Below are 22,729 nucleotides of genomic sequence, written 5' to 3'. Positions count from 1 at the left end.
CACATATATATATAATATAGACATATATAATATAGACATACATAATATATATGCAATGTTACTTCTTCCTAAGAAAGTATAAGTTCATTGAGAGCAGGGACTGCTGTATTTTTGCTCTATATCCCAGGGCCTAGCAGAGTATTTTGAATATAGCAGGTGATTAATAAAGGTTGGCTGGGGCAGCTAGGTAGCACAATGGATAAAGCACCAAGCCTGGAGTCTGGAGGACTTGGATTCAAATATGGACTCAGGTACTTCCTAGCTGTGAGACCCTAGGCAAGTCATTTAACCCCAATTGCTTAGCCCTGGCTGCTCTTTTGTCTTAGAATTGATATTAAGAGAGAAGGTAAAGGTTTTTTTAAAAAAGTAATAAAAATTACAAAAATAAAAGTTGGCTGAATTTGTTGAATTTAACTAGTCTAGTCTTGACCACCTGACAGGTAAGAGTGGGAGATGGACTGGAAAGATGTCCTTGAATGTCAACCAGGGGAGTTTGGACTCTGTTTGGTAGCCAGTAGGGGAACAAGTAAAAATGGGTTTTAAAAGGATGAATCCGATAGCCTTTGTAAGAGGGAACACCCCTATGTAGGGAAGACCTATTGCCTCCAACAGACCAGGGGAGAGGGAATGATCTCTTCACTAGTCTTGTTGCTGTGGAAGTGTAAATGATAAATTAAAAATTGACACCCTACTTTATTTTGCCTTAGTTTAAGAAGGCTTAGTCAACTTATATAAAAGGGTTGCTTGAACTGTCAGATGCATCCTGAGCTTGCTAGGAGCCTTAGATCCCTTTTTCTGACAATTGCTAGCTTTGCCAATAAATTGATTGTGTTCAGAATTTTGTGCCTCAGTTTCTCTTTCTCACAACATTTTATCGTGACACAAAGGAGAGTAGATTCCAAAGATATTTATTATAGACGTAGAGTCAACTGAAACTTCCTAAACACTCTGGAAATAGAATTTAGAAAATAGATGCCTCAGAATCCCCAAGATTGATAGGTCTTCATGTAGAGGCTAAGTTACCATGAATAAAGGATGCTATAGAGGACTTCTGCATGGGAGGGAAAGAAGCAAGATAACGAAGCACCCACTTTGTGCCAGGCACTGTGCTAAGTACTCTTTTAGCAATTATCTCCCTTGGTCTTCATAACAACTCTGTGAAGAAGTGTTATTATGATCACCATTTTACACTTGAGGAAACTGAGGCAGACAAAGGTTCAGTGACTTTCCTCGAGTCATCCAGCTAGTAAATATCTGAGTTGGGATTTTAATGCTGGTTTCTACCCAATTATGCCACCTGGGCATTTGATTAAATAACTCTGGGGTCCCCTTTTAACTGTGAGCATCAATGTGATTCTAGGGTCAGACTGATTAAAAAGAAAAAAGGGTGAGTGTTGAGAGCCAGCAATGAGGAACATTTTGGTGTCCAGTGCTTCGTGGAAGCTTAGAGCTGAATAAAGGAAGACCTTTGAATTTGATCACTTTGAAGTCACTGGTGACATAGAAGGGAGGTGTATTCACCTCAAGTAGGGTATTGGTGAATGTTTAACAACTGATTCTCTGAGGAAAAAACATATACAGGACATACATTTAGCATTATTAAAACGGGGATAGCTAGGTAGCACAATAGAGAACCAGGCCTGGAGTCAGGAGGACCAAGGTTCAAATCTAGCCTCAGATACTTCCTAGCTGTATGACCCTGGGCAAGTCACTTAACTCCCATTGCTTAGCCTTTGCCCTTTGGTCTTAGAGTTGTTGCTAAGAAGGAAATGAAGGGCTTTAAAAGGTGACTAAAATGCATTATTAACATTTCTTCCATCACTTGCTGAAGTCTAGACAGTTGAAAAATGGTAAATGAAACCCTGATATTTATCATTTGGCACTTTCTCAGGTGTAAATGTTCACACTGAAAATTTAACAACTGACTCCTAGCACTGTTTGAACTAGCTCTCATATACCTAACGGTCAAGAGCTGGGAAGGAATTTAAAGGCCAATCCAATCTGACTCATTCATTTTACAGATGGGGAAATTCAGAATTTTTTTCACTACCCCACATTTGCTCCCTTGGGAAGGTCTGAGAGGTGTGGGATAATGGATGAAGCAAAGTTTTGGAGGCTTGGGGTATCCATCAATCAACCATTTATTAAAAAGCAATTATGTGGGCAGTTAGGTAGCTCAGGGGAGAGACAACCAGGTGTAGAGGCAGGAAGTCCAGGGGTCAAATCAGGCCTTAGACACTTTGTAAAGCTGTGTGAACCCTGGGTAGATCACAGACCCAATTGCCTAGTCCTTACCTCTCTTCTGCTTTGGAACCAATACTTAATAACATTTTTAAGATGGAAGGTATGGTCTTAAAAAATGCAATTATTAGGAGTCACTTTGCCTAATTATATGCCAATAAATCTGACAAGCTAAGCCAAATAGATGAATATTTACCAAACAGAAGAGGAAAGAGAATACTCAACCTACCTTAGAAAAAGGAATTGAATAAACCATCAATGAGCTCCAAAAAAAAATTTACAAGGGCCAGATGTATTCACAAGTGAATATTATCAAACATTTAAAGAAAAATTAATTCCAGTTCTATATATTCTATTTGGAGAAATAGGCAAAGAAAGAGTCTTTTGTTACCCAAATGTGGTGCTGATACCAAAACCAGGAAGAGCAAAATCAAAGAAAGAAGACTATAGATTGATTTCCCCAATGAATATTGATGAAAAATTTTAAGTAAAATACTTGCAAGATGATTAGAGCAATATAATCACAAAGCTCATTCACAATGGCCAGGTGGAATTTACGTCAAGAATACAGAGCAATTCTTTATTACAAAAACTATCATCATAATTTGGCCATTTCAATAACAAAAACAATAAAAATCATATTATCATCTCAATACATGCAAAGAAAGCTTTTTAAAAATACAACATTCATTCCTATTAAAAAAAAAAACAACAAGAACACACAAGAAAGCATAGGAATAAGTGGAACTTTCCTTAAAATGATAAGTAGTATCTATCTAAAACCATCAGCAAATATAAGTATAAGGATAAGCTAGAAGTCTTCCCAGTAAGATCAGGGGTGAAGTAAGGAGGCCCATTATCACCACTACTATTCAATATTGTACTAGAAATCCTCACTATTGCAATAAGAAAAGAAAAAGAAATCAAAAGAATGAGAGTAAGCAATGAGGAAACAAAAATATCACTCTTTGCATGTAATAGGATGGTACACTTGGAGAATCCTAGAGAATCAACTCAAAAACTAGTTAAAATAATTAATAACTTTAATTAATAAGCAAAGTTGTAGTATATAAAAGAAACTCACATAAGTCATCAGCATTACAAAGTCCCCAGCAGCAAGAGATAGAAAGAGAAACTCCACTAAAAATAACTGTAGACAATATAAAATTCTTGGGGGTCTGCGTGCCAAAACAAACCCTACATAAATGATATAACTATATAAACTATAATAGACCTGGAACTATATAAACTCAATTATAAAATATTTTTCATACAAATAAGGACAGATCTATACAATCGGAGAAATATTAATTGCTCATGGGTAGGCTGAGCCAATATAATAAAAATTACAATTCTACCTAAATTAATCTATTTATTAGTATCAATCCAAACTACCAAAAATTATTTTATAAAGTTAAAAAAAGGTAACAAAATTTATTTGGAAGAACAAAAGGGCAAGAATATCAAGGGAATCAATAAAAAAATATGAAGGAAGGTAGCTTAGCCATACCAGTTCTCAAACTGTATTACAAAGTGATAATCATCAAAGCAATCTGGTAGTGCCTAAGAAATAGAGTGGTGCATCAGTGTAATACACAATATGCTTAGTAGTAAATTACCATAGTAATGTAGTATTTGATAAACTCAAAGATTCAAGATTTTGAGAAGAACTCCATATTTGAAAAAAGCTGCTGGGAAAACTGGAAAGTAGTTTGGCAGAAACTAGGTTTAGACCAGCATTTCACATCATATATAAAGTCAAAAGACCTGAAAAGAAAGGATTATAGTTGGGAAGCCAGGGATGTCAGGGAGAGCATTCCATGGATGGGGACAGCCAGAGATAAAGTCTTGTTCGTTGAACAGCCTGGAGGCCAGTATCACTGGACTGAAACATAACATGCCGGAGAGTTAGAAGAATGAAAAGGTAGGAGAGGTGATGAAGGTGATGAAGGGCTATGATTTAGACATAAAAGGTGATGCCATAAGCAAGGAAGAATTTACTTATCAGATCTAAGGACAAAGGAAGAATTTATGATCAAACAGGAGAAAGGGAACATTATAGAATATAAAATGGATCATTTTGATCATGTTAAATTAAAAAGCTTTTTGCACAAACAAAACCAATGCAGCCAAGATGAGAAAAAAAGCAGAAACCTGGGAAGGGGAGGTGGAATTACAGCAAATTTCTCTGATAAAGGCCTCATTTCTCAAATCTATAGAGAACTGAATCAAATTTATAAGAACACAAATCATTCCCCAATGGATACAGGGTCAGGGGATATGAATAGGCTGTTTTCAGAAGAAGAAATTAGAGCTATCTTTAGTCATATGAAAAAGTGCTCCAAATCACTAATGATTAGAGAAATGCAAATTAAAATGACTTTGAGTCCCTGCCCTTAAGAAGCTTATAACCATAATAGAGGAGAAAATATTAAATCAAATATATATAAAGCAAGTTAGATACAAGTTAATAAAGAGAAGGAAGGTACTGGAATTAGGAGGGGTTGGGGAAGACTTCCAGAAAAAAAGAAAAAAAATTTAGCTGGGATTTAAAGGAAGCCAGTCAGTAGAGAGCAGAGGGAGAGTGTTCCAGGGTTGGGGACAGCCAGAGAAAAAACCCAGAGCCAAGAGGAGTGTCTTGTACATGGAATAGCCAGGAGACCAATATCACTGGACTGAAGCATACATGTTGGAGAGCTAGGTATAAGAAGGCTAGAAAGGTAAGGGGAGGAAAGGTTATAAAGAGCTTTGAATGCAAACAAATATATTTTGTCTGTGCTCCTGGAGGTAATAGGAAGCTACTAGAGTTTATGGAGTTGGGGGATGGCATGCCTGGACCCAAGTTTTAGGAAAACCTCTCTCTTGGCTGAATGAAGGACAGATTGGAGTAGGGAAGAGACCCCACCCCCACCTCCACCCCTGCAGGCTATTATAATACAAAGGCTTAAAGAAGCGGCAAGGTTGGTCAGCAGATAGCAAGCAAGATCTGAAGATGAGAGGTCCTGGGTTCAAATTGGATCTCAGACACTTCCTAGTTGTGTGACCTTGGGCAAGTCACTTAATCCCAATTGCCTAGCCTTTCCTGCTCTTAAATAGATACTAGGATTTAACGGCTTAAAAAAGAATAATAATCCAGGCTTGAAGTGATGAGGACCCACACTAGAGAGGTGGCAGTACTAGAGGAGAGGAGAGGAGAGGAGAGTACAGTGGAACTCTCAAATTCCCACAGACTTAGGTCTCTAAGCATTTCCAAGCCTCCCTGCTTCTTTATTTTGAGGGGGGAGGGAAGAGGAAGGGGAAAATGGTCAAGTGTAGGAGAGACAAGTCACAGGGCCTCAGTTAAGGTAAGGACTCCAAGGGCCAGCCTCGGGGCTGCTCACCTATCCTGACGTCCCCTGCAGGAACTCTTGGGTAGCTAGTTCTGTGTTCAGCCAGTTACCCTCTTGAAGGATAGATAAGGAATCTGGTAATGTTTTGAGCAGAACTAGTGGGGACAGGATCCCTGGCAGAGGGCAGAGCTATAGTCAGCCTCCACCCTCAGGTACCAAAGCCCGGGGCCCCCTTTAAGCCGCCCCTTTTCTGCCCGCTGGCCATAGTGGAGGCTCCACTGGCCAGGGGGAGGGAAAGGGCATTTCAATGTCTGCTTCCACCTAAGGGAAGAGATCAGGCACTCTCCTCGGGAGCTCCATCTCCTTATCTCCAGGTACACTCAGCCAGATCTCCATCTCTCCTCTGCAAATCAACCCTGGGGTTAGCTAAGAAGTCTTTTAAGGCCCTCCGTTTCCTCCTCCCCAATTTTAGTCCCGAACCTGACTGCCTTCGGCAAGGCTGATGGCAAAGGAATGGAACCCCTTAGGCTGCTTCTGTGGTTTTCCTTCCATTATTGGAGCTAATTCACTGCCTCACGAAGGTGGTGGGCAAGGGGGAGTCCCCAACTCCCTGGGGGCTGAAGCCCCAACATTCCTTCCCGTGGATTAGTTGCCTGAGGGGGAATCGTGAAAGGACCCCATTTCTTCCTTTCCTTCTTCCTTAGATGGATTTGCTCCCTGGGAAGGAGAGATGCAAATGCTGGACAGCCGGGAGCCAGGATACCGGATCCCCTCTCTTCTCAGAAAGACCTCCGAGGGTCTGAGTGGCGCAGTCGAAAGCGGTATAGGGAAATCCTATAGTTTTCTCCGAGGCTGACCCCAAACGGTTGGCTCCATCCCCAGAGAAGCCAGGAGTCTGGACTATGGAGCCACCTCACCAACGCTGCCTATTTCAGAAGCCTCCTTGGACTTGCCAGCGGTCCCGGTGGCCAAGCCAGGAGTTGGAAACCCCACCAGTTGCCTCCTGGCCCCCTCCGCCTCAGTTTCCCTTTCCCGCCAGTCCCGGGCCTGGATAAGGCAGGAGTGAGGGGCGGGGCCAGGTGGGCGGAGCCGCCCAGGCTCCTTAGCTAAAGCTGCCACGCCCGATTTGACTCACCCGCCTGGCCCGGGTGCTGCTCGGGACGTCCGGACCGGACCAGCGAGCGTTCTCCGTGGGCCGGGATTGAGCGGCGGCTGCACGGGCGGGTGAGTGAGGCGAGGGGTCTGGCCCGAGAGTGGGGATCCTTCCCGGGAGGGGGACCTCCTCGGAGGACCAGGAATCTGTCCGGAAGGCTGGGGATCTGGACCAGGGGAGGCTGGAAGGAGGGAGTTGTCCCTGAACTGGGAGGAGGACCTGCTGGGGGAACGGAGGTCTGTTCCGAAGGCTGGAGGTCCGGACCTGGAGAACTGGAACTAGTCTGGAGAGTGGTGCTTTCCAGAGAGGGGGCTCCAAAAGGAAAGAGTGGAGATTGCCCCCCACGCCAGTGAGGTCTGCCGGGACCGTGGAGTTGAGTTGTGTTCCCCAAAGCTCGGAATCTGCCGGGAGAGGAGAGAGCTAGACGGGGAGCTAGGGGTGCCATCGAGGCAGCGCCCCTGAACTGAGTGGGCTCCTCAGAGAGCCAAGAGCCGGGGCAGACGTGTTCTGGACTCCCTCCCTGGCCGGGTCTCTTCCACCTGGAGCTCCTATCACCACAGACCCTGTAATGGGGCGATCTTTCCCCGCACACATCCTAGGCCCTGAGACTCCAGGGCTTCAGGATCCCAAGTCCTTGACTTTTGACTGCCTCCTCTCCCCTCCCCTCCGCCTTGAGGTTCTCCTTCTCTGAAAGCTCCATTATTCTATTGCTCCCACGAGTCTGTGACTTGCTCAATTAACACATGGATGGGTGTCTGCCTTCTAGGGACTTCCAGTTTCCGGGGAGAGCTCCTGCCAGGATGAAGAGAATTCATCCAGTAAGGAACCCAAGAGCGTAGGGCAGTCGCCAAGAGCTCTAGCCAAAGGCTAGGTAGGTGTACTGGATGTTTGTTCAGGTCAGGCCGGGTGGGGGGTCCGCGATCTGGAGGTGAACATGGAGAGACAAAGGCGAAAGGGAAGCCGGGTAGGGAGGGCAGCAAAAGGGGAAGAGGGAGGGACAGAGCAATGGTTAGGGAGAAGAATGAGCCAGGAATGGAGCTGAGGAAGAGAGGACTGAGCAGGGGAAGGTGGGAGCCAGTTAGCAGAGGATCTTGAGTGCCAACCACAGTGCCTTTTCCCCTCCGGGCTAGGGGCAGCCATCCAAAGTCCCGGCTGGCGCATGATCCGAAGGTACCTGGTAATGTATGCAGGAAATTCCGGAGGGGCTGAGGAGGGAGGCTGGTCAGGAGGCCATTGTCAGGTTAATGAAGGGAATGGGTCTCCAGGCCTCTCTTTTCTGAGGCCTTCCTGCCCCTCCTCCTGCCATAAACCCCAGCATCCTGGGCTCCAGGCTTCCCTTACCAGTCTGATCTTAGGAAAAGAAGGGATAACTGACTTCCACAAGGGAGGCAGGACTGAAAGGACCCTCCCACATATTGGCATTTTGACAGGGTTAAATGCCTTCAGAGGAATGAAGGGCCATCGGGCGGTGGTCAAAGGTCCAGAGGCTGCTTTGGAGGGTCTGGATTCACTGGGGGCCACGCAGTAGAGGCTCGAGAGCTGGCACTCCTTGGGCCCTTCCTCCAGAGCCCTTTTCAGACAACATCTTAGGTTGTGGAGACAGTCATGTGTCTTTGGGGGCTTAATGATAGGTTTGGGACAACAAAGTTAGAATTACAGACCGACCGAGATAATGACAATTCCTGTGTGTCTGTGACTCTCTACGCCGCTCTCCGTTTGGGCCCCTGTCTGCGTGGGTCTCTCTGGGGTGGGCGTGAAGTCCCTAATTGTGTCCATCTGTCTGTAGCTGGCTCTGGGTCTGTCGCCGTTCCTCCGCGCCTGGGTTCCTGACTAGGACCGCGTCTGTCGGGACGTGAGAGAGACATGGGCCAGTGACTATGTCTCTGGACCGGCCCATTGTTTCTGTGGGAGCCTGTCACTGAGTAACCACGGGGGAGATTGTGTTGTGCCCGCCTGGGATCGTGCATCTCTCTGATTGTATGCTGGAGATATACAGGCGATAGCGACTGCCATTCCTTCTCCGTGTTTGCCTTTCTTCCCTGGCCTATCTTGGTATAAACTGGAGGAGAAATCAGGGCTGTGGTCGAGGCTGATATGGGGTGCGTTTGGTTTAGTTTGGGGGGCTGCGGGGTAGGGGGAGAGGATGTTGGCTTTGGGGAGTGGGTGATAGACATAAAAAGGTGCTCAGCGAGGGATGTCCGAGATCCTCCGCTGACCAGAGCAGCCGTTCTACACCTCTTGTGCACCTACTAAGCGCTAACACTCTTAGGGATCGGAGGCAATAGAGGAGGAAATAGGCCTCGCTTCCAAGGAGGCCATGTTCTACTTTGGGGGACACAACATGAACACGGATCTTTATAGTGCAGGGAAAATTGAGGAGCAAAATGGAAAGGCTTTAAGGAGGCGATGCCCGAGTTGAGTCTTGAAGAAAACAAGGTTTTGGGGTCTTGAGGCCGAGGAGAGAGTGCCTCATGCGAATGGATGCTCAGAGGCAAGATCTGGAGTATGGAGTACAGGGAAGAGTTTGGCAGGAATTTATTGTGAGGCCCAGAGGCAGCTGTGGCTCCGTGTTAAGAACGCTGAGCCTACAGTCAGGAAGTTCAAACCCAGCCTCAGACACTTCCTGGCTCTGGGACTTTGGACAAGTCACTTAACCTCTGTATGCCTAAGGGGCAGTTAGGTGGCTCAGTGGTTAGAGTGGTGAGTCTGGAGTTAGGACCCAGGGACCCTGGACAAGTCATTTAACCTCTGATCGCCTGACCCAAGGATCCCCTGGAGAAAGAAATGGCAAACCACTCCAGTCTCCCTGCCAAGAAAACCCTACAGAGTCAGACACTATCATTTGTGAGAGAGAGGAAAGGTAAATGGAAGCCAGATTGTGATGGGCCTCGAAGAGTTTCTCTTTTCATCTATGTGTGACGGGGTAGACACCAGAGGTGGCCGGCAAAGGGCTAGAACAGGGAGGTGGACGGCTGTGTGAGGGGAAGAGATCCTGCGGCCCCAGACCTGCTCTCAGAGCCGCACCGAGCATCGTGTGCCCACGCGTTTGTGTTATCAAAGATCTGCCCCTCTGAGGCTTCATACCACGCGTGTCCGTGTGTTCTGCGGGCCTGTGGCCACGCGGATGTTCCCGCCTCTGTGTGCTTTCATGTGCCACAAGCAAGCGTGGGTGTGGGCATGTCTGAGTGGGTATGTGCCAGCATTTGTGTCTGTGCCCGAGCCACTGACTGCCTGTCAGGATTTGTGTGTGTGTGTGTGTGTGTGTGTTTGTGTGTGTGTGTGTGTGTGTGTGTGTGTGTAACTTGGTTACCCTGTGTGGAACTGGGCCTCTGGCTCTCGCTTTGGGTGTGTCAGCATATGTCTGTGTGTGAGAGAGAGTGGGTGAGTCAGGATGTTCGGGTGGATCAGTGTGGACGTGAATGGAGGGTCCATGTGAATAAAGGCAGGTATAAGCCTGCCTCCACTGGAGCACAGTCATGCACAAACGAAGTAGGCATGTGTGTGTTGTGTGTGAGTCTGTGTGTTTGTCTATCTGTCTCTGTGTGTCTGTGTGTCTATGTCTGTGCGTCTGTGTATCTGTATGTGTCTATGTGTATGTCTGTGTGTGTCTATGTGTCTGTGTGTGTCTATGTGTGTATCTGTGTATGTCTGTGTGTCTATCTGTGTGTCTGAGTGTGTATCTGTATGTCTGTGTGTGTGTGTGTCTGTGTCTCTGTGTCTGTGTGTGTCTGTGTGTGTGAGGGCATCTGTGAGCACCTGGATGTACGGGCATCCCCAGACACTGATTCTGTGCAGGAGCGGTTGGAAGGCCAGGGCTGAGGGCTGAGGGATGAGAGGCCTCAGTGATCCTGGCTGGCGTTTGGGGATGATGAGCGGGGTGGGTGCCCTCAGCTCCTTCCAGAGGGTACTGATTGGAGTCTAAAGTGGAAACCAATCGGGAATGCTGGGGACTTCTATCTCCTACTCCCCAAATGCATTCTGGGCCCAGGGCTAGGCAGAACGGAGGGAGCAGAGGCAGGACCGTGAAGCCTTTCAAGAGCCATAGGCTACCAGAGCTGACAGGGACCTTAGAGAACATCTTGTCTGGCTCATTTACTGACATTGAAACAGAGGCCCAGAGAGGGAAGTAATTTGCACTTATCACACAGCCACTAAATAGTGATTAGGGTAGCTCTCCAGACTCCTATTTAGCTTGTCTTGTTGTGGGGACTGAGTAGAGTGATGGAGGTGGAAGCAGGAGTGATGCTGAGAGGCTCAAGATCAGGGGTCGGCAACGTATGGCTCTTGATGGTTTTTGAGGGCCAGATATGGCTCTTTCTGCAGGAGCCATAAAGTCCATTTTTTTTCAGGTGCTGTTACAGGAGCTGCACTGTGAGCACTGCATGGCTCTCACGAAATTACATTTTTAAAAATGTGGCATTTGTGGCTCTCACGGCCAAAAAGGTTGCCAACCCCTGGTCAAGATAATCAGGTCAGGCGGAAATGGGATTACTAGAGTTGGAGGGTATATGAAGACTGGAAGGGAGGGATCACAGACTCTTTTCTCTGCTGCCCCTAAAGGGAACAGCACCTGGGTCTGGAGCATCCTCCTTCATGGCTGATTCCTCTTGGCCAGAAAACTCGTAGCTATCTTCTTGGGTTCCTCTTCTCTGACCGGTGTCCCACCCGTAAGTCTTCTTTTCAGATTCCGAATCCAGGATTCCTATCCAAGGGGTTTATCCAAAGTGGTCTTGCTTCCCTTCCTTGCAAGGGTTGAGAGTCCTTGGGAGCATGGGAAAGAGGGGGAGATGGAGGCAGAGAGTGGGGCAAAGAAGGAGACTCATTTCAGAGAGCGAGGAGCCAGCTCAAATGCCATGGTAGGTGGTTCTGGCCCTACCCCAATCCCACACCCCACGCCTGGCTTCCTGTGGCTCCCCAGGGCTCAGGATAATAGTCAGAGTCTTAGAATATCAGAGCTGGAAGGGACCTTAGAAATAAATGGTCTAGTCCCAACCCCCTCATTTAACATAGGAGGAAAAATAGCTTGGTCTACAAGAACACCCAGGGACAGAGAGACAAGGAAGGTTTGGGGGGCTGCCTCCCAGTCCAGGCTCTACTTCCCAAATGTAACTGCTCCCCCTCCTCAGCCAGGATCCAGGGTTCCTGTTCCTTTGTCCCTTCGTCATTCTCTTTTCTAAGCCAGGTAGCCTTCTCTGCTTCTACCCCTCCCAGCATTCAGGCTTCTATTTCTCACTTCCTATCCAAGCTGGGCCTGAACCCCTGCCCCTCTAGGAACCCAGCCACCCCCACCACTAAGGTCCAACTGGCCCGCCCCTGTTCAACTCTTCCACTCCCTGCCCCTGGGGCCCTGGTAACCAGAGCCAGGCTCTAGCCGGCTTTTCCGGTTGGAGGTGGCACTGGGTTGGAGGTGGCACTGGGAGTGCCCCCATGGGGTGGGGGTGGAGGTACAGCTTCAGTCCCACCCCTGAAAAGCCCAGAATGGGAATCTAGGGTCTGAGAGGCAGGAGTTTCCCAAGCAAACTCAATCCTTGAGGCAATCTGTGGCAATAGTGGGGGAGAGCTAGGAGTTTAGTGTTTCCTGGGAGTGAGATGGGGGACTGAGTGGTGAGTAGGCTGCTTGGGTCCCAGGGAGGGAATGGGAATGGGTAGGTTAAAGCTTACTCTGCTCCCTGAATTCTGGGAGAAAAGGAGGAGACAGGGAGTGAGGAGGGGAGGGGTAACTAACAGAGAGGGGAGGCGTCCCTCTTAAACCCAGGCTGTAAATCTGAGAATATGAGCTGAATTAGGAACTGAGGATTAGGACTGATGAGGGGGGAGGTTCTGAGAAGGCATCAGGGTCTGGAAGGGAGATCTCAGGGGTAGAAGGCCAAGGCAACAGCTGTGTTGGGGGGGTTCCCAAGGAATGCCTTGGTCCTTTTTCTCCCTCTGGATGCCCCATCTCCCGGCGATGGCGTAGTGTCATTAAAGCACTGCTCAGAAACTCCGAGGTTTAGTCCTGGCTCTGCCCCTTAAATGGCGTGGGATCTTGGGCAAGTCCTTGCCTTATCTGGGCTTCTGTTTCCTTCCTGTAAAAATGACCTTTAGAGTCCCTTTCAGTTCTGACATTCTGTCATTCCTGCAGAGGCAGAATGATCCCAGTAGCTGAATTCAAGCAATTCACGGAGCAGCAGCCAGCCTTCAAAGTGTTGAAGCCATGGTGGGATGTGCTAGCAGAATACATCACAGTGGCCATGCTCATGATTGGGGTCTTTGGCTGTACCCTACAGGTGAGGGTCCAGAGCCCTCTGGACAGACGCCGAAAAGAGACGGGGAGAACTCCAAAGTTGGCCTGGGAGTGAGCCTTGATGGAAGGGAGAAAGGATTACTGTTGAGGAGGGGGGACCAGAAGCACAACTGCCAAAGGCCGGGCAGTCCGAAACTGGATTGAAGAGATGAGAGAGATGATCTCTGCATTCCTCTCCGAGCCTTTGATCCCCAGAGAGGCCGGCACCCAAACCTGGGGCAGTGCTAGGCCTCTGCAAGCCGTATTAGCGGGAGCACCCCAGGAATTCCTTAAATTTTGGGTCAACTTTAATCACGTATTTTGTAAAGTTCTTGCCGTGGGGGACTATATTTATAGAATTTACAGAATGAGAAACCTCTCGCTAGCTCTGGCCACCAAGGCAGGACTAGCTCCCAGGTTTTCCACCAGCTTCTCTAGACGTTTTTATCCTTTTTTTTATTCTATCCTCCCTCCTCCCCAGGTGACTCAGGACAAGATCATTTGTCTGCCTAGCCACGTGCCCCGGGAGAATCTGTCGGAGACCCCGTGCGGGGAGCTGCCCCGGGGAATCTCGGGGGACGCGGAGGACCTTCGGGAGCTCAGCGGCCTCAAGAACAACCTGGACTTGCAGCAGTACAGCTTCATCAACCAGCTGTGCTACGAGACGGCCCTCCACTGGTACGCCAAGTACTTCCCCTACCTCGTGGTCATCCACACCCTCATCTTCATGGTGTGCACCAGCTTCTGGTTCAAGTTCCCTGGAACCAGCTCCAAGATCGAGCACTTCATCTCCATCCTGGGCAAATGCTTCGACTCGCCGTGGACCACGCGGGCGCTGTCGGAGGTGTCCGGCGAGAACCACAAGGGCGCCTCGGGACGGGTGCCGGCCGCGGCCGTCGCCGGGGCGGGGAAGCCGGGCGAGTCGGAGAAGGCGCCGCCGGAGCCCGAGAAGGTGGTGATGGAGCCCCCGGCCGTCACGCTGCTGGACAAAAAGGAGGGGGAGCAGGCCAAGGCCCTGTTTGAGAAGGTCAAGAAGTTCCGCGTGCACGTGGAGGAGGGCGACATCCTGTACAGCATGTACATCCGCCAGACGGTGCTCAAGGTGTGCAAGTTCCTGGCCATCCTCGTCTACAACGTGGTCTACGTGGAGAAGATCCGCTTCCTGGTGGCGTGCCGCGTGGAGACGGCCGAGGTGACGGGCTACGCCAGCTTCTGCTGCAACCACACCAAGGCGCACCTCTTCGCCAAGCTGGCCTTCTGCTACATCTCCTTCGTGTGCGTGTACGGCCTCACCTGCCTCTACACGCTCTACTGGCTCTTCCACCGGCCGCTCAAGGAGTACTCCTTCTGCTCGGTGCGCGAGGAGACCGGCATGGGCGACATCCCCGACGTCCGCAACGACTTCGCCTTCATGCTGCACCTCATCGACCAGTACGACTCGCTCTACTCCAAGCGCTTCGCCGTCTTCCTGTCCGAGGTCAGCGAGAGCCGCCTCAAGCAGCTCAACCTCAACCACGAGTGGACGCCCGAGAAGCTGCGGCAGAAGCTCCAGCGCAACGGCCGGGGGCGGCTGGAGCTGGCGCTGTGCATGCTGCCGGGGCTGCCCGACACGGCGTTCGAGCTCACCGAGACGGAGTCTCTCAAGCTGGAGGCCATCTGCGACGTGACCTTCCCTCCCGGCCTCTCCCAGCTGGTCCACCTGGAGGAGCTCAGCCTGCTGCACTCGCCCGCCAAGCTGCCCTTCTCGTCCTTCGTCTTCCTGAGGGACAGGCTGAAGGTGGTGCGGGTCAAGTGCGAGGAGCTGCGCGAAGTGCCCCTGTGGGTGTTCGGGCTGCGGAGCCTGGAGGAGCTCCACCTGGAGGGCCTCTTCCCGCCGGAGCTGGCCCGGGCCGCCAACCTGGAGAGCCTCAAAGAGCTGAAGCTCCTCAAGTGCCTGTCCCTGAGAAGCAACGCGGGCAAGATGCCCCCCAGCGTGACGGACGTGGCCGGCCACCTGCAGCGGCTCAGCCTCCACAACGACGGCGCCAGGCTGCTCACCCTCAACGGGCTCAAGAAGCTCACGGCGCTGCGGGAGCTCGAGCTGGTGGGCTGCGGCCTCGAGAGGATCCCCCACGCCGTCTTCAGCCTGACGGCGCTCCAGGAGCTGGACCTGAAGGACAACCACCTGCGCTCCATCGAGGAGATCCTGAGCTTCCAGCACTGCCGCAAACTGGCCACCCTCAAGCTGTGGCACAACCAGATCGCCTACGTCCCCGAGCACGTGCGCAAGCTCCGGAGCCTGGAGCAGCTCTACCTGAGCCACAACAAGCTGGAGAGCCTGCCGCCCCAGCTCTGCTTCTGCGCCGGCCTGCGCCTGCTCGACGTCTCCCACAACGGCCTGCGCGCCCTGCCCCCCGAGGTGGGCCTCCTCCAGAACCTGCAGCACCTCGCCGCCTCCTACAACGCCCTCGAGGGACTCCCCGACGAGCTCTTCTTCTGCCAGAAGCTGCGGACGCTGCTGCTGGGCTACAACCATCTGAGCCAGCTCTCGCCCCGAGTGGCCGCTCTGCGGGCCCTCGGCCGCCTCGAACTCAAGGGCAACCGGCTGGAGGCTCTGCCCGAAGAACTGGGCAGCTGCGGGGGGCTCAAAAAATCGGGGCTGCTGGTAGAGGAAGCCCTGTACGAGGGATTGCCTGCCGAAGTGCGGGAGAAAATGGAGGAGGAGTAAGCAGGGTCCTGGGCAGGCTCGTCCCTTTGAGAGACCCTCCTGCAGAGAGACAGACTGTAGGGGGAAAACAAGGCAGAAACCAGAGAAGGGTTTGGTTGACAGAAGCTCTTAGACAGGTTTGGGAAGTAAATCTAGGCCTATGGAATAAGGGTGGGGTTCCTCTTGGTGGGATTAGCTAAATTCTGGAATTCAGAGACAGTCGCCACACCTGTCTCTTTTGGCTGGTTTTCCCCCTTCCAGTCTGAGGTTGGAGTCAGCCCAGTTTCCTTGGCCAGGCCGGGTATCCTTCCTTTATCCTTAGTCACTGAACCATTTGTCTTCATTTAGTGCCTTAGACTGTGAGAGAAAAAAATGGGGAGGAGGAGATTGTTGTGGGAAGACTGAAAAGCCATACTCTGGTGACTATGAATGCTCTAGAAGTATCCTCTCTCAGGGGGGAAACATAGCTTAGAGACTGTTCTCCAAATCCTGAATCCAAACCCTTATTTATAAACTTGTCAAAGGGGGCAGCTGGGTAGCTCAGTGGATGGAGAGCCAGGCCTAGAGACGGGAGATCCTAGGTTCAAATCCAACCCCAGACACTTCCCAACTGTGTGACCCTGGGCAAGTCACTTGACCCCCATTGCCTAGCCCTTACCACTCTTCTGCCTTGGAGCCAATATGTAGTATTGACTCCAAGACAGAAGGTAAGGGTTTAAAAAAATAATAATAAACTTGTCATAAATATTTTTTGAGCAAGGATATGGGGAGCTGAGATTTTTTTAAAGTTGAGAAGCCCCCTGAAGACAGTAATTATCTTTTGTAGGCTCACAGTACAGAGCCAAGCACATGGTGGTATGTAATTAAGTATCAAGCAAAGTCAAAGATTGCTACACAGATTTCTAGGGTTTCTCTGCCCTATGACAAAGCCCCATTGTATTTTCTCCAAACCCAGGTCCTTTCCTTCTCTTCCAGCTCCCCAGATTCATTCATTTCCTACACTCCCAACAGGGAATTTTTAGGTTGACCTTGTCATCTCTTCCAACTTTGCCTTTGGTAAAATGCCCTTTGTAACATCCCTGTGTAAGGTTTCAAATTAGGTTTAGATCAGCATCTTATACCCTGTACCAAGATAAATTCAAAATGGGCAAATGACTTAAATATAAAGAATGAAATCATAAATAAATTAGGTGGACATAGATTAGCATACCTGTCAGATCTGTGGGAAAGGAAGGAATTTAAGACCAACCAAGAAATAGAGAACATTGCAAAATGTAAAATGAATGACTTTGATGATATCAAATTAAAAAGGTTTTGTACAAATAAAACCAATGCAACCAAATTTAGAAGGAAAGCAACAAACTGGGAGAACATTTTTATAACAAAACTCTCTGACAAAGGTTTAATTTCCCAAATATATAAGGAACTAAGTCAAAATTTACCAAAAAAACCAAGCCATTCCCCAATCAACAAATGATCAAAATGGTCAAGGGACATGAATAGGCAGTTTTCACAGGAAGAAATAAACTATCAATAAATGTATGAAAAGACCTCCAATATCAGGAAATCCACTACCTCCTGAGGCAACTGAGTCCACTTTGGGGGACAACTTTCAATTTTGTTAAGAAAATATTCTACTGAGCTGAGATCTACTTCTCTATCACACTAACTTAGGGTTTTTTTTTTTTTTGCCTTTTTAAATAAACATTTACCTTCTGTCTTAGTATCAGTTCTAAGACAAAAGAGTGGCAAGCACTAGGCAGTTGGGGTTAAGTGACTTGTCCAAGGTCACTTCCTTAGCTAGGAAGTATCTGAGGTCAAATTTGTCTCAGCCTGGTGCTCTACCCACTGTGCTACCTAATTGTCCCATCCTAGTTCTTCTTTGGAACCCAAGCAGAATGAATATATACCTTCTATAGGATAATCTTCCACTTATTTACCGAGAATGGTTAGTTTACTTCCTTTGTCATGCTTATATGATTTCATGATCCCTCTCAATTCTGGTTGCCTCCCTCTAGACATAATGATCAGACGTCCTGTCTAAAATGTACTTAATACAACTCTATCAGATTTAGTCTGACCAGGATATCTCAGAGAGATCTTTGAAGTCATTATAGTACCACTTCCTCATTTTACAGCTGAGCAAACTGGGGACCAGAGAGATTAGGTGACTTGCTCAAGATCCAACATTCAGAAAGTTGAATGTAAACCTAGGTCCTCTGCAAATCTAACAATCTTTCCACTTCACTATGAAGAGGAGGAAGAAGGCAAGAAGGTCTAGAGGTAGAGGCAAGAAAAAAAATCTTATCTTGTGATTATTGAGCAAATCAATTATCCTTTCTAATTTGTAAAATGAGTGTTGGATTAGCTGACCTCTAATAACCAGCTCTAGATCTTAGATTCTAAATGAGTTAACGGATGTAAATTGCTCAGTGAACTTAAGCTGCTCTAGCTATTCTTACTGCATTCTATAAATTGGCTTTGAGGTCCATGACTAGGTATGATCTCTTCTGTGACTCAGTTTCCCTATTTTTCCTGAGACTGAGGTAAAGCTCCCAATGTAAAGATTAAAATTAATATTCAGTGTTCTAAGTATTACAATTAATAAGATTTATTAAAAATAACTTGAAAAATAAACAAGCTAAAGCAAAAAGGCAGCTAATCCAGCCCCCGTCTAGAGAAAAAAAGATCGTGAGAAGGAGGAGTTATAGAAGTATATAAACAATAATGTAAAGACGCATGTAAATGAAAAAAGAAAAGGAATTTTGGGATAAGGAAAGAATTCTGGGAGATAGAGTCCAAGGTACAAAATTTCTAATTAACACACACACTTCTAATTTCATGCTGTGGTCTCTGTTTCTCATCTAACCCCCCCGGAAAACTCCATGTAGGCAATGTGGCTAGACAATAGTTCATGGGACAAACTTTAGGGTTCGAATGAACTACAAACTTAAGTAAGAGCCAATCCTGAAATAGTAGCCACAAAACCCCAAAACAAAATCTGTGATTTTAAACTTCTTTTACTGAAATCAAGCTAACAAAGGCAGTGATCTGTGTCAGGAGATGGATGGGATTTACCTTACTCTTGCCTCGAGATCATCCTCCTAATTTTCTACCCTCTTCCTTCGTTGATACGATGGAAAAGGTACTAGATTCAAAGTTATAGGACCCGAGTCTAAATATTGGTTTTGTCATTTACGTGGCCTTCTGCAGGATGTGACGGCCCTGTGCCTCGGGTTTCCTAAACTGTAAAGGGAGAGGTGGACTAGATGACCTTGAAATTTCTTTCCAATTCTAAATCAATGCTCTCATAATCCCTGTGGATTCCTTCCATGTTTCTTCCAACCCTTGTTCCTTTATCTTTTTATTTAAAATGTATTTACCTTCCACCTTGGAATCAATATTATCTGTTGGTTCCAAGGTACTAGAGCAGAAAGAGTAGGCAATGGGAATTAAGTGACTTGCCCAGATCTGGTCACACATCTAGGAGGTGTCTGAAGCCAGATGTGAACCTGGAATCTCCTATCTCTAGGCCTGGCTCTTATTCTTATTAGTCACATAGCTGCCCTGCCTATAGCTCTTTTTTAAAATTTTCCCTCATCCATTGTGCAATTTCCTTTTTTCACTTTCCAGTTTGGTTACTGGTCAATAGGCCCTAATGGGCTTCATCGATCAAGGAAGCTTTCCTCTCCTTCTCAAGGTTCCTAATTAGGGTATTTCTGCGAGATGAAGGATGAGATTAGATGGCAGTGGAGGGGACAGAGAAGGGGAATGGAGGAAGGGTCTTGTTTTCTCTGGCCACTGCTAGCATCTTCACCAAGCTTTGTTTTTAACCTAGCAGCCTCCAGGTCTAATCAGCAGGTCAATAAACATTTATTAAGTAACTACTATGTACTACCCACTATGCTAAGTGCTTGGGATATAAAGAAAAGCAAAAGACGGTTTTTGAAGAGCTTGCAAAACAGTGGAGGTGACAACAGGAACAACTATATATGAACAAGCTATATATAGGAGAAATAGGAAATAAATATGGAGAAGGCACTAGAATTTAGAGAGTGCAAAAGTCTGCCGGTACAAGGTAGTATTTTAACTGGGACTTGAAATAAGGCAGGAGGTGGAGATTGTCATTATTGAGAACACCCCCAGATCTGAAATAGTTTTAGAAATTTAGACATTTATTTGGTCATTTGTTGGGGGAAAGTGAGCTAGAAGAGAGTATGGCTCCATCTTGTCTAAGCTCTAGAAACCTATCTGGGAAGTTTACACTGTATATAGAATTTATTTTATTTATTTTTTATTTTTTTAAACCCTTAACTTCTGTGTATTGGCTCCTCGGTGGAAGAGTGGTAAGGGTGGGCAATGGGGGTCGAGTGACTTGCCCAGGATCACACAGCTGGGAAGTGTCTGAGGCTGGATTTGAACCTAGGACCTCCCATCTCTAGGTCCCTGTATATAGAATTTAGAAAATGATACGTGCACACAAACAGCTAGATAGAGTGCCCTGCCTGAGATCAGAAAGACTCTTCTTTCTGTTCAAATGTTCAAATCTGGCCTCAGAGAGTTACTAGTTGTGTGACCCTGGGCAAGTCACTTAAACTTGCTGGCTTCACTTTCTTCCACTGTAAAATGAGCTGGAGAAAGAAATGGCAAACCACACAACTGAAAGGACTGACCAACAAGTCACAAATGCTAGCTTGAAAGTAAGTTAGATTGAAATGGCTATTCAATAAACATTCAATAAAATTTTGGTGAAGCCACAACACAAGCTTGGGTGGAACCAAAACAAGATATGGGTGAGTGGACCCAAAATATAAATGTTTTGGGTATATCCAGCACCTAAGGGAAATCAAAATTGCTTGTAGCCATCTCTGGCATTCCTGGAGGATTCCTAAGGTCAGGGTGCCTGGTTTCAGACAATTTCTAGTCAGAAAAAGTTAGATTTAAACAGTATAATAATGTTTTCCAAACAATGCAATAAAAAAGTTTTCCATAATTTCCTGATCTTGGTCTTATTAAAACCAAATATTCTTATACAAGTAGAAGCATAATTACAAAGAGACAAAGCTGGATTAGGATTTCAAAGGGAGTTCTTAAAAACCCAACTCAATAACATTCTCCTTACTCCCTATCTCATCTAGAGCTTGATAGGATTCCTTTGAGGAGGGGATAAGGGCCAGACTGCTGACAAATTTTGTTTCATAGCCAGGGGATCAATTTGAGTAAGTCTCAGTGGCTGAGGGTTTTAACTTACACTAGGAAATACACTGGCTACAAGTATCATAAAAATCACAACCCCCATGATTCCTTCAATATGATAAAACTTAAACAAACTTGGTTAGTCTAAAAGATAGCTAAGTGGCTCAGTGGAAAGAGCCAGGCCTAGAGACGGGAGGTCCTGGGTTCAAATGTGACCTCAGACATTTCCTGGATATGTGACCCTGGGCAAGTCACTTAACTCCCATTGCCTACCCTTTACCACTCTTCTGTCTTGAAACTAATAAACGGTATTGATTCTAAGTCAGAAGGTAAGGGTTAAAAAAAAAAGATTCTAAAGGCAAATTAAGTCATGTCACAAATTTTACTCATTTAGAGGGTTCACAATGGACTAATTATGAGGGAAATTTTACATTATCACCAAGGTAACCAAGAAAACTAGGGTTAGGGAAATCTTATGCAGTTATCTAAGAAAGTAACTAAATCATTTTAGGGAATTTAACTGTCCATTTGGTTTCTACCTGAGACACATCAAACAGTTAATAATAGTATTCCATATGTCAAGTTTTGGTCGGGTGAGATGACTATAAAGAGAAGAAAAGCTTCAGGAGGAATGGCCCTGATCCCCAAACAATAAAGGAATTTGTGTATACCCCTTTTGCAGGCAAATATAAAGACCATGAAACGTTAAAGCCAGAGTAACACAATAATGAACATCAAGTTTTCTTGTTCCTGGTAATCCACTCCCAATAGCAATTTAATCGGCATTTTTCATATTGAGTCCCAGATGTATCACGGTCCCAGGAAACACCTTCCCTTGGAAAGTCTGGGCTAGACCTCATTCTCAGGGCAGCTCTGGAGGGAGTTCCTTTTAGCAGATCTGCTTTTCTGGTTGCAAGACACTTGCGGAGATCACCCGTAATGTGGCTAAATTCTGCCAGTAACAAGAGCTTAACACAATTTCATACAGCCTCCTAAATCTGGTTTTCCAGTAACTAGTTCATGTGGTGAAAGCCAGTTCAAACTTTATGGAACTATTCCTATTAGCAGCAGAGCTATAAGAACATCAAATTAGGAATCCATAATTCACCTGAAACTTCAGAGAATTCCAGTTTTTACATGCCACTTGTTCTTTCTTTCTTGAACCCTGTTCCTCATGTGGGCACTGCCGTCTAAAAGAAGAACCCTAAAAAAAAGATCCATGAAGACCTGTCTTGTAAAATGAGCCCTTCTGTTTTAACAATATTGTCAGAAAGGGACTTCAAAAGAGGAAAAAGCATGATTAAAATCTTCTTTACAATTATTAGTACGATGTTATATGTAAAATCCTTAATTCAGTTTTGAGAGCTGATTCCCAAAACATACTCAAGTCTGTATATCTCACTAGAAACACTTGGAAGCCCATCATATATCTATATCTCTGTCTATCTATCTTATTCCTTTCTCAAAGGGAAGCTTACTACTCCAGTAAATTTAAAATTTTTACATCTTTACTCTATTCCCCCCCTCTTTTGAGGACATATGAGAATGAGACACTTTAAAGACCTAATCTTAAATGTGAATATAACTATCTATCTATCTATCTATCTATCTATCTATCTATCTATCTATCTATCCATCCATCCATCCATCCATCCATCCATCCTTCTATCTATCTATCTATCTATCTATCTATCTATCCATCCATCCTTCTATCTATCTATCTATCTATCTATCTATCTATCTATCTATCTATCTATCTATCTATATATCTATATCTATATCTATATCTATATATATATATATATATATATATATATATATAAAAGTTTATAAAGATATTAGAAATAGGTTATTTAGTTAGT

General features: G+C 46.5%; 1 protein-coding gene across 1 annotated transcript; it reads left to right on the top strand.

Annotated features, from left to right (window-relative positions):
- Positions 1 to 12,851: 12,851 nt before the first annotated feature.
- LRRC8E (leucine rich repeat containing 8 VRAC subunit E) lies at positions 12,852 to 15,692 on the top strand. Its single transcript, XM_044658696.1, has 2 exons — positions 12,852 to 12,989; positions 13,467 to 15,692. Exons 1-2 carry the CDS (start codon positions 12,852 to 12,854, stop codon positions 15,690 to 15,692), a joined length of 2,364 nt encoding a protein of 787 aa, XP_044514631.1.
- The last annotated feature ends 7,037 nt before the right edge of the window (positions 15,693 to 22,729 follow it).

The sequence above is a fragment of the Gracilinanus agilis genome, chromosome 1 (genome assembly GCF_016433145.1).
Source record: "Gracilinanus agilis isolate LMUSP501 chromosome 1, AgileGrace, whole genome shotgun sequence".
In the NCBI taxonomy this organism is placed as follows: domain Eukaryota; kingdom Metazoa; phylum Chordata; class Mammalia; order Didelphimorphia; family Didelphidae; genus Gracilinanus; species Gracilinanus agilis.
Note: the sequence above shows the minus strand (reverse complement) of the source record. Positions and strands in the feature narration are given on the sequence as shown.

What these genes read in the sequence shown, in the direction of transcription:
- LRRC8E (XM_044658696.1), top strand. Translation starts at nt 12,852, where the DNA reads ATGATCCCAGTAGCTGAATTCAAGCAATTCACGGAGCAGCAGCCAGCC. An exon ending in TCTTTGGCTGTACCCTACAG is followed by an intron (nt 12,990 to 13,466) that starts GTGAGGGTCCAG and finishes CCTCCTCCCCAG; the next exon opens with GTGACTCAGGACAAGATCAT.